We start from the raw sequence: 18,670 nt of genomic DNA, 5'->3' as shown, positions 1-18,670 counted from the left end.
TCTGAAAACTACAAAACATAGTTGGAAGAAATTAAAGACCTAAATAAAAGGAAAAATATTCCATATTCATGGGTTATAAGACTTAATATTGTTTAGATTGCAATTTAGATCTAAATTGATCTAAAGATTCAGTGCAATACCTATCAAAATCTCAGCTGGCTTTTTTGCGTAAATTGACAAGTTGAACCTAACATTCATATGGAAATTCAAGGGATCCAGAATAGCTAAATAATCTTGAAAAAGAAGAACAAAGTTGGAATACTAACACATCCTTCTTTCAAAACTTACTCAAAGCTACAATAATAAAAACAGTGTGGTATTGCCATAGGGATAGACATAGGCATCAATGGAATAGAACTGAGGTTCTAGAAATAAACCTTCTCATTTATGGTCAATTGGTTTTCAATAAGGGTGCCAGGATAATGCAGTGGGAAAAAGTAGTCTTCAACAAATGAACTGGATGTTCAAGTGCAAGAGAATAAAGTTGGACCCCTATCTTATACCATACACAAAAATTAACTCAAAATGGATCACAGACCTAAATGTAAGAACTAAAAATACAAAACTCTTAGGGATGAGCCTTCAGGACCTTGGATTAGGCAATGGACTTAGACACAACACCAAAAGCACAAGCAACAACAACAAAATAAATAAAATAGGCATCATGAAAATTAAAAATGTTTGTGCTTCCAAGGACAACAGCAAGAAAAGGAAAAGATAACTCACATAATATGAGAGAATAATCACAAATCCTATCTGATAAGAGTCTAGTATCAAGAATATACAAAGAACTATTAGAACTCAATAATAAAAAGACAAATAACCCTATTAAAAATGGGCAAAAAATCTGAATAGACATTTTCCAAAGGAGATATATAAATGACAAAAAGGACATGAAAAGATGCTCAACATCTTTTGTCATTAGTCATGATGTCATTAGTAATGGCATCATTAGTCATTAGGGAAATGCAAATCAAAACTGCAATGAGATAGCACTTCATATTCACTAGGATGGCCATAATCCAAAGGACATAATAGTGGTGGCAAGGAGGTAGAGAAAGTGGACCCCCTCATCCAGTGATGGTGGGAATATAAAATGGTGCAGCTGCTTTGGAAGACAATCTGGGAGTTCCTGAAATGATTAAACACAGTTACCATATGACCCAGCAATTCTAATCCTACGTATATATTCAAGACAAATAAAAACACATATCCACACAAACTCTGTACATGAATCTTCATCACAGCTTTATTCATAATAGCTGAAAATTGGAAAAACCCAATATCTATCAATGGATGAATGGATAAACAAAATGTGGTATATTCATACAATGGAATATTATTCAGCCATAAAAGGAATGAAGTACTGATCCAAGTTACAACATGGAGAACCTAGAAAACATTGAAAAATTATAAAAAGAGTCAGTTAGAAAAGACTGTAAATCATATGATGACATTTATATGAAATATCCATAACGGGCAAATCTATAGAGATAGAAAGTACATTAGTGGTTGCCTAGGACTGGTGGTAGGGATGGGGAGTGACTGAAAATGGGTGAGAGGTTTATTTTTAGAGTGATGAAAATGTTCTAAAATTAGATTATGTTGATAGTTGCACAACTCTGTGAATATGAGGATTAAATTCTATACTTTAAATGGGTGAATTGTAAGGTATGTGAATTATACCTCAATAAGTCTGTTAAAAAATAATCTTAGGGGCTGGCCTGGTGGCACAGTGGTTAAGTGCACACGTTCTGCTTCAGTGGCTGGGGGTTCACTGGTTTGGATCCCAGGTGCAGACATGGCACTGCTCAGCAAGCCATGCTGTGGCAGGCGTCCCACATATAAAGTAGAGGAAGATGGGCACGGATGTTAGCTCAGGGCTAATCGTCCTCAAAACAAACAAACAAAAAAAGCTCAAAAAAAAAAGATCTAAGATGGGGTCAGGATACTTTCCTGTAAAAGTCCAGACAGCAAATATTTTAGGCTTTGCCAGCCACATAAACTCACTTTCACATATTTTTCTTCGTAATCTTTTACCAATGTAAAAACCATTCTCAACTCTGAGGCTGTAGAAAAACAGGCCGTGTGACTGATTTGGCCAGTTAGCAGTAGTTTATCCAGCCTGATTTAGGAAAAAGATGTGGTTCTTTCATAAATTACAATTACTCTATTTTTTTAAAGCATCCTTCACTTCCCCTAACTCATACTCAGGAGAGTAGAGACAATTTTGATAGGACTATGCAGTCTATATTTCTTCATCATTTACTTATTTGGAAATACTCCAATTTATGAGGATTTAGAGAACAAGGGACAGATATATATATAATAGAATTCAACAAGTCTTCATTAGACAGACAGAGCACCGTGGTCTAATTCATAGAGACTAGAGTTAGATGGTAAAAGGCAGAACTGCATCTTTAATTATCCAAATAGATATCCTTTCAAAAGCAAAGAAGATTTTAGAAGGGTTACTAGGTTAGGGAGTTCTTAGGAAACATAAGTTTGTGCAAGAGAAAGAACACAGAAAAAAAGAGAACAGTTGTTACAAACAAACACAATAATTGATGATTGTACTTAAACATTTGTGAGGAGTGACATCGGCATCATGGCAGAGTAAGCTTTCCTAGTAATCTCCCCTCTCCACCATACAAGGAAAAAGACATTCACACTCCAACAGAGGACATCCAAACACAACAAAAAAGACGTCTGAGAGACCCATGCAGCCATATGACAGAAGGCAGAGAGGCTGGAGCCCCCCTCAGAGGAGGTGGAACAGGGTAAGAGAAAACTTCATTCCTTCCCCAAAAGACTGGGATCTGGGACTGCGGGCAGCCTCTGAGAGGGAAGGAAGAGGGGAAGGGATGTTTGTTCATGGGAACACCAAAGAGCTCCGAGGGCCATTGCAGCCTAGGAGAAAGACCCTACTGAGGTGAAAGCTAATGCGGGGGTGACCTCATCAAGCCAACACCCCAGGAGAGCAGATGAGGGCAGAGCAAGAAAGCCCCAAGAGCATGTAGAAGAAAGTGCCCCTCTTCCCCACCTGCCCAGTGCTAGCTCCAGTGCCTGAGATCTCGGAGGAACACAGAGGGCTCAGAACATGTGGCTCTTGATCACCACCCAGTGGCGAGAGGCAATAACTGCGACCAAATAAAACCATGATGTGCAAAAACAGAGCCATGTCCTCTAGCAGTATCAAAAATTATGTTAAATCTCCAGACCAGAGAGAAACTGACAAGTACCCAGAAATAAGTCCTGAGGACACAGAAATATGTAACCTAAATGACAGAGAATTGAAAATAGCTATCATCAAAAAACTCAACAAGTTAAAAGAGAATATAGAGAAACAATTGAACGAGTTCAGGAGCTATGTCACAAAAGAGATTGAGACTATAAAGAAGACTCAATCAGAAATATTGGAGATGAAAGACACAATGGAAGAGATAAAACAAAATATGGATTCCCTGAATGCTCAAGCAGAAATCATAGAGGAGCAAATCAGCATAATCCAGGATAGATATGTTGAAATGCTCCAGATAGAGGAGGAGAGAGAACTAAGACTAAAAAGAAACAAAGAAAATCTCTGAGAAATATCCAACTCAATTAGGAAATGCAACATAAGAATTATAGGTATTCAAGAGGAAGAAGAGAAGGAGAATGAAGCAGAAAGTTTGTTCAAAGAAATCATAGCAGAGAACTTCCCAAACCTAGGGAAGGGGATGGAAATCCATGTGGAAGAGCCTATCAGATCTCCTAAATATGTCAATGTAAAAAGACCTACTGCAAGGCATATAGTAGTGAAACTGGCAAAAGTGAATGACAAAGAAAGAATGCTAAGGGCAGCAAGGCAGAAGAAAATAACCTACAAAGGAACCCCTACCAGGCTTTCAGATTTCTCTGCAGAAACCTTACAGGCTCGGAGAGACTGCAATGACATATTCAAATCATTGAAGGACAAAAACTTTCAGCCAAGAATACTCTATCCAGCAAAGATATCCTTCAGATATGATGGAGAAATAAAAACTTTCCCAGATATACAAAAGCTAAGGTAGTTCATAGCCACGAGGCACCCCCTACAAGAAATCCCAAAGAAGGCCCTCAAACATGAAAAAAAAGAGAGAAACTGGTCACAAAGCACAGAGTAAGGAGATAAATAGGTAGCCCAAATCAGAAAATTATAGCTAAATATCAGAACAGGTTAGCAAATACTCAAGAATGGCATTAAAGATACAGGGAAGGAAAATGCCAAAAACAAAGATAAGCTTGTCATTTTAATCACAAACTCACAACACAAGATGGAATATGATGTGAGAAAAACAACTTAGGAGGGGAGGAGGAAAGGGACTGAATTGGTTTAGTCTAAGGAAATAAGAGGTCATCAGAAAATGGACTATCTTATCTACGAGATTTTGAATACAAACCTCATGGTAACCACTAAACAAAAAAGCAGAACACAGACACAAATAATAAATAAGGAGAAAACAAACACAACGTAAAACACTACATAACTCAATTGGTAGACCAAAAAACACAGGAGGAGAAACAAGAAAATGCAGGAGAACCAGAAAAGAAGTGATAAAATGGCAGCATTAAGTCTCATATATTGATAATCACCCTAAACGTAAATGGATTAAATTCTCCAATAAAAAGATGCAGAGTGGTGAGATGGATTAGAGAACAAGACCCAACAATATGTTGCCTCCAGAAAACACATCTCAGCTCCAATGACAAACATGGGCTCAGAGTAAAGGGATGGAAGACGATATTCCAAGCTAATGGCAAACAAAAGAAAGCAGGTATTGCAATACTTAGACAAAGTAGACTTCAATATAAGACAGGTAAAGAGAGAAGAAGACAGGCAGTATATAATGATCAAAGGGACATTCCACCAAGAAGACATAACACTTATAAATATCTATGCACCCAACACAGGAGCACCAAAGTACGTAAAGCAACTATTAACAAATCTAAAAGAAGACATTAATAATAACACAATAATAGTAGGGGACCTCAACACTCCACTCACATCACTGGATAGATCATCCAGACAGAAAATCAACAAGGAAACAGGGGAATTAAATGAAAAGCTAGACCAGGTGGACTTAACAGACATATATAGAACACTCCATACAAAAACAGCAGAATACACATTCTTCTCAAGAGCGCATGGAACATTCTCAAGGGTACACCACATGTTTGGAAACAAGGCAAGCCTCAGTAAGTTTAAGAAAACTGAAATAACAACAAGCATATTTTCCAATCACAATGCCATGAAGCTGGAAATTAATTACAAGAAAAAAACTGAGAAAGGGACAAAGATGTGGAGACTAAACAACAGGCTACTGAACAACCAATGGATCACTGAAGAAATTAAAGGAGAAATAAAAAAATATCTGGAGAAAAATGAAAATGAAAACATGCCGTACCAACTCATATGGAATGAAGCAAAAGCCATAGTAAGAGGGAAATTCATCGCAGTACAAGCTCACCTTAACAAATAAGAAAAATCCCAAATAAGCAATCTCAAACTACACCTAACTGAATTAGAAAAAGAAGAATAAAGCCTAAAGTCAGAAGAAGGAGAGAAATAATAAAAATCAGAACAGAAATAAATGCTATTGAAACAAAAAAGGCAATAGAATGGATCAATGAAACACAGAGCTGGTTCTTTGAGGAGATAAAGAAAATTGACAAACCCCTAGCCAGACTTACAAATAAAAAAAGAGAGAAAGCTCAGGTAAATAAAATTAGAAATGAAAGAGGAGAAATAACAATGGATACCACAGAGATACAATGGATTATAAGAGAATACTACAAAAAGCTATGTCAACAAAATGAACAATCTAGAGGAAATGGATAAATTCTTAGACTCTTACAAACTCCCAAAGCTGAACCAAGAAGAAATAGATAATCTGAATAGACCAATCACAAGTAAAGAGATGGAAACAGTAATCAAAAGCATCCCCAACAATAAAAGCCCAGGAGCAAATGGCTTCCCTGGAGAATTCTACCAAACTTTCGGAGACGACTTAATACCTATCCTTCTCAAGCTATTCCAAAAAATTAGGGAAGATGGAACACTTCCTAACACATTCTATGAGGCCAACATCATTCTGACACCAAAGCCTGACAAGGACAACACACAAAAGGAAAACTACAGGCCAATATCACTGATGAACATAGATGCAAAAATCCTCAACAAAATATTGGCAACCCAAATACAGCAATACATCAAAAAGATCATACATCATGATCAAGTGGGATTTAAACCAGGGACACAGGGATGGTTCAACATCCCCAAATCAATCAGCGTGATACACCACATCAACCAACTGAGGAATAAAAACCACATGATCATCTCAATAGATGCAGAGAAAGCATTTGACAAGATCCAACAGCCATTTATGATACAAACTCAACAAAATGGGGATAGAAGGAAATTACCTCAACATAATAAAGGCCACATAAGACAAACCCACAGCCAACATCATACTCAATGGGCAAAAACTGAACACCAACCCTCTGAGAACAGGAACAAGACAAGGAGGCCCACTTTCACCACTCTTGTTCAACATAGTACTGGAGGTTTCAGCCAGAGCAATTAGGTAAGAGGTGGAATAAAAGGAATCCAAATAGGCAGTGAAGAAGTGAAACTCTTGCTGTTGGCACATGACATGATATACAGAAAACCCTAAAGAATCCATCAGAAAGCTATTAGAAATAAGTAACAACTACAGTAAAGTTGCAGGGTACAAAATCAACTTATAAAAATCAGTCGCATTTCCATACTCTAATAATGAACTTACAAAAAGAGAACTCAAACATACAATTCCATTTACAATTGCAACAAAAAGAATAAAGTATCTAAAATTTAACCAAGGAGGTGAAGGACTTATACAATGAAAACTATAAGACATTATTGAAAGAAATAGATAATGACATAAAGAGATGGAAAGAGATTCCATGCACATGGATTGGAAGAATAAACATAGTTAAAATGTCCATACTACCCAAGCAATCCATAGATTCAATGCAATCCCAATCAGAATCCCAATGACATTCTTCATGGAAATAGAGCAAATCCCAAAATTCATATTGGGCCACCAAAGACCCCGAATTGTTAAAGCCATCCTGAGAAAAAAGAACAAAGTTGGAGGCATCATAATCCCTGACTTCAATATGTACTACAAAGCCATAGTTATCAAAACAGCATGGTACTGGTACAAAAACAGGCACACAGATCAGTGGAACAGAACTGACAGCCCAGAAGTAAAACCACACATCCACGGACAGCTAATCTTTGGCAAAGGTGCCAAGAACATAAAATGGAGAAAAAATAGTCTCTTCAATACATGGTGTTAGGAAAACTGGACAGCTACATGCAAAAGAATGAAACTAGACCATTATCTCACACCATACACAAAAATAAACTCAAAATGGATCAAAGACTTGGACATAAGTCCTGAAACCATAAAACTCCTGGAAGATAATATAGGTAGTACACTCTTTGACAGCGAAATTAAAAGGATCTTTTCGAATACCATGTCTACTCAGACAAGGGAAACAAAAGAAAACATAAACAAGTTGGTGTTCCTCAGACTAAAGAGGTTCTGCAAGGCAAAAGAAACTAGGATCAAAACAAAAAGACAACCCACTAATTGGGAGAAAATATTTGCAAATCATATATTCGACAAGGGGTTAATCTCCATAATATATAAGGAACTCACACAATTGAACTACAAAAAAACAAACAGCCTGATCAAAAAATGGACAGAGGATATCAACAGACATTTTTACAAAGAAGATATACAGAGGGCCAATAAACACATGAAAAGATGTTCAACATCACTAATCATCAGGGAAAGACAAATCAAAACTACACTAAGATACCACCTTAAACCTGTTAAAATGGCTATAATCACTAAGACTAAAAATAACAAATGTTGGAGAGGGTGTGGAGAGAAGGGAACCCTCATACATTGCTGGTGGGAATGCAAACTGGTGCAGCCACTATGGAAAACAGTTTGGAGATTCCTTAAAAAAATAAAAATAGAAATATCATATGACCCAGGTATCTCACTACTGGGTATCTACCGAAATAACTTGAAATCAACAATCCAAAGTAACATATGCACTCCTATGTTCACTGCAGCACTATTCACAAGAGCCAAGACATGGAAGTAATCCAAGTGCCCATTGACCGACAATTGGATAAAGAAGATGTGGTATATATTTACAATGGAATATTACTCAGGCACAAGAAAAGACAAAATCATCCCATTTGCAACAACATGGATGGACCTGGAGGGAATTATGCTAAGTGAAATAAGATAGACTGAGAAAGACAAACACGTATGATTTCACTCATATTTGGAATATAAACAAACACAGGGACAAAGAAAACAGTTCAGGGGAAGGGTGTGGGGGGTGGGCACAGCGGTTGAAGGGGAGCACTCACGTGGTGATAGTCAAGAAATAATTTACAACTGAAATTTCACAATGATGTAAACTATTATGAACTCAGTAAAAAATAAGCAAAAAAACAAAAACAAAAAAAACCCAAAGACTTATATAGTGAAAAAAAAAGAGCTTTCTGAGCTGAGAAAAAGATGAAACCAAACAAAAAAAAACATTTTGTGAAACTTACCTCACATCAATTTGATCTCTATTCACTGAGATATAAAATTTAACAAAGTCAGGACTACCAACTTAAAAAGGATAACTTTTAAAAAGTTAAAAGCACTATGTAAAAACAAGATGTTATTACTATTTTTTAGTAAAGCAAAGGACCCTATTGAGAATAAAATTACATTTAGCCGTACTTGGTAAGAAGCAAAATGGTTGTTTTTGGTTTTGCTCTGGGGCACACAGATTCTTTTCTCATCTTCTTTTACAATGAAAAGATTCCTAAAATGAGGCCCCTTTACTCCTCAAGGACAAGGACTTTGTCTTCTTTATCCCCAGTACCTAGCAGAGAGCTTGGTACTCAAATGTTTGTTGAACTCAACAAGGGATGAGAAAGGAAGGGAAATATGTTGGTAGAGATCTGGTGAGAGTTGTTCCAGATCTGAAGGATCATATGAAAGGAGAGATTAACAGAAGGAAGAAAATAAACAGCAAGATGAATTTTACACCAATTAGAAAGAAGCGAAGCTGGCAAGTATGGGAAACTGGCAAGTTTTCTTCATCTAGATAAGAGGAAAAAAGCAGAGAGATCTAGATCTTAAAATCATGCAAATGACTGTGGTCCAATTTGGAGAGAATTTTCTTAGCCTGAAAGAAGGAAGGCAAAGAACTAAAGACAGCCAAAACTCTGGTGTTTGGGAGACTGAGATGTTGATGTTGGTATCTTCTAAAAGGGGTAAGGTTTAAGACACCGAGAGTGGAATTCAGGCAAGGGTAGGAATTTTGCCTTCTTATTAAAATTGAGTTGATAAAATATTTAAGGATGTGGGCCAAAGAAAGCAAATGCAATTGAGTGAAGAAAAACAAGCCAAGTAAATAATTTCAGATGGCTATCAAAGCTGTGGAAGTAGGTGAGTTCTTCCTTAGAAAATGTGTGAAAGGAAACAAAAATAGAGAAAATACTCCTATGGACTACGTATGGTAACAGGGAGACGATGGAGATAAGGAATATTTAAAAACAGATTCGGAAAGAGTGGTCCATGGGCAGGGGCATTTTAAAAGAAGAGATATTTAATCTTTTTAAAAGAAGAGGCCAAGCAAAATGTAACATTTCCTTAGGAAGGAATTAGCTATTATAAGTCTTTGAAATCAAGATGCGGCTGGAATGGAGGGAAAGGATTCTCTAAAGAGAATCAAAAAGAACTGCATCGGGGAAGGCAAACATACCAAATAGCATGGTGAACTCTTGTGTTTTCTTTGAAGATGGCACATTACCTGTTGAAAAGTTGTTGAAGCTTTTCTCCCTTGCTCTAGATCAACTGCAGCTGCCATAAGTAAACATGTTTTCTGTGCAATCAGAATGACTTGATCAGAAGGACAAAACTGGGACAGCTGATAAGAAATAACCAAAATATCACTGAATAGTGAGAATTCTGCCAGGTGAACATAAACAATCAGAATGAAAATCAGCAACATCCTGCCTGAATGAGAAGATTCAGCTGGAAAAGCACATCTCACTTTAAAAATGACATAGAGTAGAACATTGATTTACGGTTTTAATTTTATATTACTTCATTGTTTTTTAGCACCTTTCCAGAGATAAAAAGCTTCATTTTGTCACAATTCTTGTATCTTTCTCAGTGACAAGTACTGTCATTTGGCCCTGTATTTCTATCCAGTGATTTACTTCTTGGTTTATGTTGTAATTTCTAAGTGATTTTTCCTTAGCAAACAGATTTCTTCTTTGCACTGAATACAGCTGAAATTAGTATATACATATTGTCATGGTTGAAAGAAACAATGTCAAAGTTTGACAGACATTACACATAACCTCATCATTAAACTTTGTCCTCTAGCTTTAGAAAAAAAACTCCAAGCTTTGTACTACAATAAAACTCTAGGCCGCTTGGGATTCTTACATGGAATCTTACTAGAGCTATCACAAATGTCAAAAACAAAACTAATTTATTTCACCTAATTAAAATGGCAATTATACCTGAACTGTCAAAGACTATTTCTTTCTTTCTTTATTTTCTCTTTTTTTTTTTTTTGAGGAAGATTAGCCCTGAGCTAACATCTGCCACCAATCCTCCTCTTTTTGCTGAGGAAGACTGGCCCTGAGCTAACATCTGTGCCCATCTTCCTCTATTTTATATGTGGGATGCCTGCCAGAGCATGGCTTGATAAACGGTGCATAGGTCTGCGCCCAGGATCCGGACCTGCAAACCCCAGGCCGCCGAAGCCGAGTGAGTGAACTTAACTGCTAAGCCACTAGGCCAGCCCCTCAAAGGCTATTTCTTAATCTCTCAAAATGTTTAGTGGTCATAATCATCACCATCATTGAATTAATAGCATTTCAAGACACCCAATCTCTCTAGGTCTCAGGTTATTCATATATAAAATGAGGGAGCTGTGTTAGATTGTCTCTGTACTTCTTTCCAGTTCTAAAACTCTCAACATTTAATCTATTTCAACACATCATACTGTGTACTCCTGAATGTGTATGACGGATATTCTTTCGCCCCTCTCCTTTTATTTTCTCATCAATACTTGTTCTCTTTCTGTCATTTAACCTCTACCTTGGAGGCTAATGACTATTTTAAAATGCTTATAATTACAAAATAAGCTCACAAATCCTTACACGCCGAACCTGCTCTAGGAAAAATTATAAAGTAGGACCAAGATTCTTAGCATCATTTTCACTCCTTGTTGTCCCTAGATACCTATTCTATATTCCTATTGACCTATACCCAAAAGCCTTCCTAATGTTTTAGTAATTGACAACTTCTTAGTGTATTCTCCTCCTAAAGATAGTTATAGCCAGCCCTGGTGGTCTAGTGGTCGAGATTCAGTGCTCTCACTGCTGCGGGCTGGGTTCATTTCCCAGTCAGGAAACCACACCACCCATCTGTCGGTTGTCATACCGTGGTGGCTGTGTGTTGCTGTGATACTGAGAGCTATGCTACCAGTATTTCAAATACTGGCAGGGTCACCCATGGTGGACAGGTTTTAGCAGAGCTTCCAGACCAAGAAAGACTAGGAAGAAGGACCTGGCCACCCACTTCCAAATACATTGGCCATGAAAACCCTGTGAATAGCAGTGGAACATTGTCTGATATAGTGCCGGAAGGTGAGAGGATAACACAAAAAGACCTGGCAGGGTTCCACTCTGCTGTACCCAGGCTCGCTAGAGGTCAGAATTAACTCAATGGCACTGATGATAAAGATAGTTATATTTTAATATAGGACTCTGAGAGACTAAACCTTCAAAGGCAAAGCAATAAGTTTTTTAAGGTAGAACTTTGGGCTTCATGATGGTTGTTTCTGATATTTTGGTATGGGGAGACCTGCCTCATGTTCTCATGTTATACCTTATAGAGATCAAATTCTCCTTAGGTCATTCCTGCTTAGACATATATTAAAAGTTCTTAGATTAAAAGCTAATCCCACTCTATATTTAGCCCATGACCATAGCCATAGTGGTCATATCCTTGCTGTGGTTCACACACGAGATACTTATTAGAAGATATTTACCTTATAAGAAAGCATGAAAAACTCTCTCATTGTCACTGGGTCTTTGTCACATTGCACAGCCAAGTTCCAAGCTGAAATAATATAATATAATTATGCAAATCTACTGTTTAATCTGTACCATTATAATCTCCACTACCTATATCTTTAATATTAATATACTAATGAGGTATTTCTCAGGGGTTAAAAAAGCTAACTTTAGGTTTTTAGAGAAATTTTTTCCAGGTAAATTTAGATACCTCTATCACTTCCAATCTTTAATTCTAGGCTAATGACCAAAGGAGGTAGTGCTGAATTTTATTTTAAAAATTGGGGACATACAATAAATTCTTGGTTGGCACAAATCCAGCTAAAAAATGAGGATCGCCAAGGAGCTCACCAACTGTAAATGGTGAAAGAAATTTAAAATTCAGCAAAGAACAGGGTACATTAGAATCAAGGTTGAAGAAAATTGCTGGAAAGATTCACATCTTCCATAGAGCAGTGGAAGCCTCTATTAGGCAACATTCAGCATGATTTTCACCTTGGAAAATCAAAATTAAAATTCAGTAGAAGTACTAGAAAACAAGTTTTCAAACTTCCAAAAGATCAAAGTCATTAAATCTTTCTATAGTGTAAATGTTTGTTATTTTCCATTATTTGCATAAATTTCTTAGAAGCCAGATTGCTGTATTTATTCCCTTTTCTCTTAGATTAGAGCCTCAGTAAACCTCACAAAGTAGAAAAAGGTCCATGTAGAACCAGTCCACTTGGTGACATGGCTGCTTAATTGCTCTTGCTTATTACTGTAGTAACTGCCTCCACCAATTTTTTAAATGTTTCTATTGAAATAGAACCTACATAAAATAAATTACACAACTCATAATTGTACAGCTCGATGAATTTTCAGAGTGAATATATCCATGTAACCAATCTGGATCAAGAAAGATCTTGATCACTACCAGAAACCCAGAAGTAACTCCATCAACCCTCTTCAAGTCCAACCCCTAGGAGAGGGTAACCACTATCCTGAGTTCCAACATCATAAATTAGTTTTGCCTGTTGTTTTTTTACTATATATAAATGGAATCATGCAGTATATACTCAATGTCTGACTTCTTTTGCTCAACATTATGTGTGTGAGATTCATCTATATTGTTGCGTGTAGTTTTTCTTTTTCTTTTTTTTTTTTGAGGAAGATTAGCCCTGAGCTAACATCTGCTGCCAATCCTCCTCTTTTTGCTGAGGAAGACTGGCCCTGAGCTAACATCCACGCCTATCTTCCTCTATTTTATACGTGGGATGCCTACCACTGCATAGCTTGTCAAGCAGTGCCATGTCTGCACCCAGGATCCGAACCGGCGAACCCCGGGCTGCCAAAGCAGAACGTGCGCACTTAACCACTGCGCCACCTGGCCAGCCCTCATATAGTTTATTTTTGATGAATCACATTTAGAAATAAATTGGACATTCTAGACCAAGTTTAGGAGCATAACCTTGGGGACCTGCAGTTATAATTCATGATTTTACTCTTAGAGTCATTTCTATAGAAAAGGAAGAAAACTAATGTTTATTGAGTACCTACTACATCCAAGGTACATACACTGTTTCATTTAAAACCTTTAATAATCCTACGAAGTATGTATAATTATTCTCATTTTATAAATAATGAAACTGAGATTAAGCAAGTTATCCTTGTACCCATAGCTACAAACGAAAGAGTCAGAACTTGAATCCACATTTGTCTGATTCTACTACCCCACAATGTTTCCCATGCTACAGAATTTCCTTTTACCTATTTTTCGAAACCAATGAGCTTCATTAGTCCTTGAGTCTGAAGTTGAGGCTTTTCCATCAAAAAACTGAGCAAGTTTCAGGAGTGCTGCATCAAACAGGAAAATATGATATTGAGGTCTTTTACTTCATACTCTAGCAAAATTGTTAATCCTGCTTTAAAAACAGTCAAACATGAGTTTGAATTTAGAAAGTTCTTTTTTTTGTGTTTGTGCATGAATGCATACCAAAAGTAATTAAAATGACAAAAAAGCATTACCAAGCTCCAAGAAGCTGGTTAACTCAAATTTTGGGGGACAAGCACGTCTTTGGAGAGATTTATAATTTTAATTAAAGCAATCATTCAACACCTGAGGTAGAAAGATATGATTTACGTGTAAGGAAATAAAGAATAGGAACAATCATTAAAAAGACTGAAATGGAGATTGAGAATTGGAAAAGTGCCTATCTATAGGCTGACATAATATTTACTGAGCTCCTACAGCAAGCACAGTACAGAACCAGAACATGCTGTCATCATCAGAAAGCATATATTACATACCCACATGCCTTTCTGAGAGATAAGAATGCCAACCAGCAAAGTTTTTCTCTTTTGAGAACCTTTGGTTTCTAAACCACTTTGCTACATTTAACACATTGTTGACAGGTATTTGAAGTATAAAATTGAACTACCACAATAAATGGAATAGAATTTCTAAGATCTGAACTTTCTGGTGTATTTCGGACATAAGGAAATAGATGCATGGACAGTGGTAATTGGAAGACCTGTTAGGCAAAAGGGACACCAGGTAAGAAAGCATGGAGTTGGAAAAAGGGATGCAATGTAGCTAGGAGCTTAGCTTGAATGAAATGGACAGGGAGGAATTATTAGTAGATAGGGGAGATGATCCAAACTTGGGTAGATAGGAGGACAGCTTCAAAATTACAGAGTAAACAATCTGAATTTGATTCAGAGGACATGAAAATTAGCAGGGTTCAGAAAATTTTCATTTGTCTTGATTCTTTTTCATCTGTTCAATTCCTAGGTTAGGAGCAAGTGGCAAGAAGGAATGGGGGCAGGGCGGGAAATGTCTTTAAAACAAATTGGAATAAAATCAGAACTGAAATTACATTTGGAGATTAGTCCTGTTGATGACAAACTTTTCCCTGCCTGTGAATAGAGAAACCAAGGTAGACTGCTGTGGCAAACATTAATCAAAGCACGACATTTAACTCAAACATGAAGTTTGAGTTAATGTGCTCAGTGTACCTGGAGAATTTAATAGAGGATAGAGGCAAGATAAAGGACTGAAAATAACCAAGGAGATATTTACCTATATTCAAGCAAGTCAAGAGTCTATCCATTTCTTTTTTTCTAAAAGATAAAGAAAAGAGTGTTTTCCTACTGTTCCAAAGCTTTACCATAGAAAAGTACCAAAAGGAGACACTATTTGTGCCTGAGAGCTGTGCAAAGAAAATGCAAAATGGTGAAGTTTGTTGTTCAAGGCCCCAACTTATCATTTCAACACCATTTTCCCCCACTACAGGATACTGTGCCTCATTCCCAGTGCTGATATTTTTTCTCTTTTCTTCTTCTACACCTACTCCCAACAAAGGATTTAAATGACTGATAAGGTTTTTTATCACAGGGTCATAGAATTTGAGAGCAGGTAGTAATCTCTATGATTTTCAAGCTTTTTTTTTTTTTTTGAAGAGGGGGAATTGGAACCTTTGTCTCAAATAAAATTTTATAGAAGTCTAATATACAAGAAAAGATAAAAGTGTAGCTGCTTGGGTTGAACCAGTGGTAGGTGGAGGCCTAGAGTCTCACCTTCCTGGAAGTCCCTGAGGTAGTGCCACAGAATTTCCAAGGTTCTGAGGAACATAGTCTAAAAATCACTTATCCAGTCCAGACCCTTCATTTTACAGATGAGAAAACAGATCAGCAAATGGGGGATGATTTGTCCAATGTCAGGCAATTAATGACAATGTCCTGACTATTACCCAGGTCTCTTGACCCTTTGTCAAGCTTCTTTAAGGGGTAATATAAATTTTAACAGAGGAAAAACATCTCATTTTGCCTAAACAAAGGAACAAATTTTTTAAAAATTTAGCATATGAGTTGTTAATACTTACATAGATACTGATAGTTGAAAATCATAGGACTTTTAGAAGAGAAAGGAACTTTAGAAATTATCCAGTCCAGCTTTCTTTATTTAACAGATGAGGAAAATAAAGCTTAGAAGTGTTAAATAAGTTGTCACTGCCTAAAGTAAACCGGAAGTTAGTGAAATAGCTGAAATTAGAATTCAATTCTCTGACTCTTCTCATTGAATGAGGCTTTTTTTTTTTTTTTTTACAAGTTAGTCTAATCTATTTTTTAATCAGGTCCTGGCCTCTACCTGAAAACACTGCTAGCAGAAGTTCTGTTACTATATTTACTTGAAAACAATAAAGGTATGTTTTAAAAATATTCTGTAATTTGTTTATCAATAATTCAAACAGGATCCCTTCCCTTTTCCCTGTCTCTAAACTGGTTTTAATGAATAGGATTTGACTGTATGCCACAATTATGTGGAATATAAAGCACCTTACAAGACCAGTGCTAAAGATCTTCTTGTAAAGAACTGATATTCAGTCATTTAAATAAGTTGAGTGGCTATTATGTGTCAGATACTGTCCCTAGGTTCCAGAGATACAAAGATAAACACAAACAGTCCTGGCCCTCAAGGAGCTCTTACAATATAGTAACTATCAAGGTTTAATATCTGAGTTTCCTTTTTTTTTTTGTGAGGAAGATTGGCCCTGAGCTAAAATCTGTGCCAATCTTCCCCTATTTTAATGTGGGATGCCACACAGCATGGTTTGACCAGTGGTGCTAGGTCTGCACCCAGGATCTGAACCTGTGAACCCAGGGCCACCGAAACAGAGTGTGCGAACTTAACCACTACACCATCGGGCTGGCCCCTCTGAGTTTCCTTTTTTATTTTTAAATTTTTTATTGTGGAAAACTCCAAAGATGTTTATATGTTAACAGATGAATGAATCCCTATGAACCCATCAACCAGCTTCAGTAATTATTAACTCATCATCGATCTTATTTTAATGATACCTCCACCCACTCCTTCCCCTCCCATATTATCTTGAAGTAAATTCCAGACATCACATCATTTCATCCATAAATATTTTAGAATGTGTCTCTAAGACATAAGGATTCTTTTTTTAATTTAAAAAAAATTTTTAAGCTGTTTTTTTTCCTGCTTTTTTTCTCCCCAAATCCCCCCAGTACATAGTTGCATATTTTAGTTGTGGGTCCTTCTAGCTGTGGCATGTGGGATGCTGCCTCAGCATGGCCTGATGAGCGGTGCCATGTCTGCGCCCAGGATCCAAACCGGCGAAACCCTGGGCGGCCGAAGCACAGTGCACGAACTTAACCACTCAGCCATGGGGACAGCCCAAGGATTCTTTTTTTAAAACAACCACATTACCATTATAGGCTTAAAAATTAATAATTTCTTAATATCATCAAATATTTGGTCATTATTCAAAATTTCCAATTGTCTCAATATCTTTTGTATGTTTGAGTTCTCTTCTAGTGGATTCTTACAGCCTGTAAAGAAGAGGCAAAAATTATCATATATGCTTGGGTATAATTTGCACTATGAAAAAATGTTATGTCATCAATCCAATATTATCTCCATCACAGTTACTTCCCAAATAAATTAGCTGAAAAAATATATTGTCTCCAGGTACAAATACATAAAGCAAAAGTAAAGTAGAGAGACACTATTACAGGGCTTTTGTCCAAGTAGAGAATGTAGAGATGGGTGATATTTCTCTGAAAGTTATCCCTAATCAAGACCTTGAATGGAGTTTTCTTTCAAATCATTAAAAGGTAGTGAATTTTGTGAATGAAAAATTGGTGACCCAATTCTTCCATGATTGTTAAGTTCTTGATATCTTATGCCATAGAAAACGCAAACAGAAAGATATTTGAATACTCCCAGCTAAGCTGATGAAGAATCAGAATCAACAAGCCAACCAGGTTATATGTTTCTGTGGGAAAGTAAGAGATATGTCTATATTTAAGTCTCCTGTTAAGAAAGAGGGAAACAGATGCAATATCACAATGAAATCATAGCTAACATGATTGAGGGCCTAGTAAGGGCCTGGCACTCTTCTTCTAAGTGTTTTACACATACTTACTCATGGGATCATCACAGCAACCCCATAATGTAGGTACTACTATCATTCTCTTTTTACAGATGGGGAAACAGAAGCCCAGGTTCCACATCTAATAAGTGGCAGAGCCAGGATATGAACCCAGGAAGACTGGCCCCAGAGCTTATATTGATCTTATCCATTATACTATACATCACTCAATATCAGGTTTATATCGAAATTAACTATAATTTTTCTAATGGTTACACATCATTTCTGTTGAAATAACTTACTTGTTTTCAGATTCTGGCATTTGAGAAACTTTTGGAAGAACAAGACGAAACAAACACCTGCATGATAAAGTAATATAAAAAGTGATGCTTAGGAAAAAACATGTGAAAGAATTTATACCAAGTTATTAACCTTGATTACCTCAGGAGTCAGAAGTGTGAAAAGAGAGAGTAAGGAGGAAATTTTATTTTATTTAAAGATCTTTGTATTGTTTTAATGATTGCAATGAAAACATACCAATTTTGTAATTTTGGAAGTGTAATTTAATAAAATAATTTTAAAACGAAAGTGTTGCTTATGACAAATTCTT

The 18,670-nt window shown here is 36.6% G+C and overlaps 1 protein-coding gene across 1 annotated transcript in view; it reads right to left on the bottom strand.

The window, feature by feature from the left end:
• Positions 1-18,670, bottom strand: part of TEX11 (testis expressed 11) — a 355,345-nt gene that overhangs the window by 54,888 nt on the left and 281,787 nt on the right. Inside the window, exons 20-24 of the mRNA XM_046672868.1 lie at positions 18,363-18,419; positions 15,243-15,283; positions 13,931-14,017; positions 12,160-12,230; positions 9,896-10,017 (exon numbers count right to left, since the gene is read on the bottom strand). Of these exons, the coding sequence (XP_046528824.1) occupies positions 9,896-10,017; positions 12,160-12,230; positions 13,931-14,017; positions 15,243-15,283; positions 18,363-18,419 (378 nt within the window). The remainder of the gene's footprint in view (positions 1-9,895; positions 10,018-12,159; positions 12,231-13,930; positions 14,018-15,242; positions 15,284-18,362; positions 18,420-18,670) is intronic.

This window comes from Equus quagga, chromosome 10 (genome assembly GCF_021613505.1).
Source record: "Equus quagga isolate Etosha38 chromosome 10, UCLA_HA_Equagga_1.0, whole genome shotgun sequence".
Lineage (NCBI taxonomy): Eukaryota > Metazoa > Chordata > Mammalia > Perissodactyla > Equidae > Equus > Equus quagga.
Note: the sequence above shows the minus strand (reverse complement) of the source record. Positions and strands in the feature narration are given on the sequence as shown.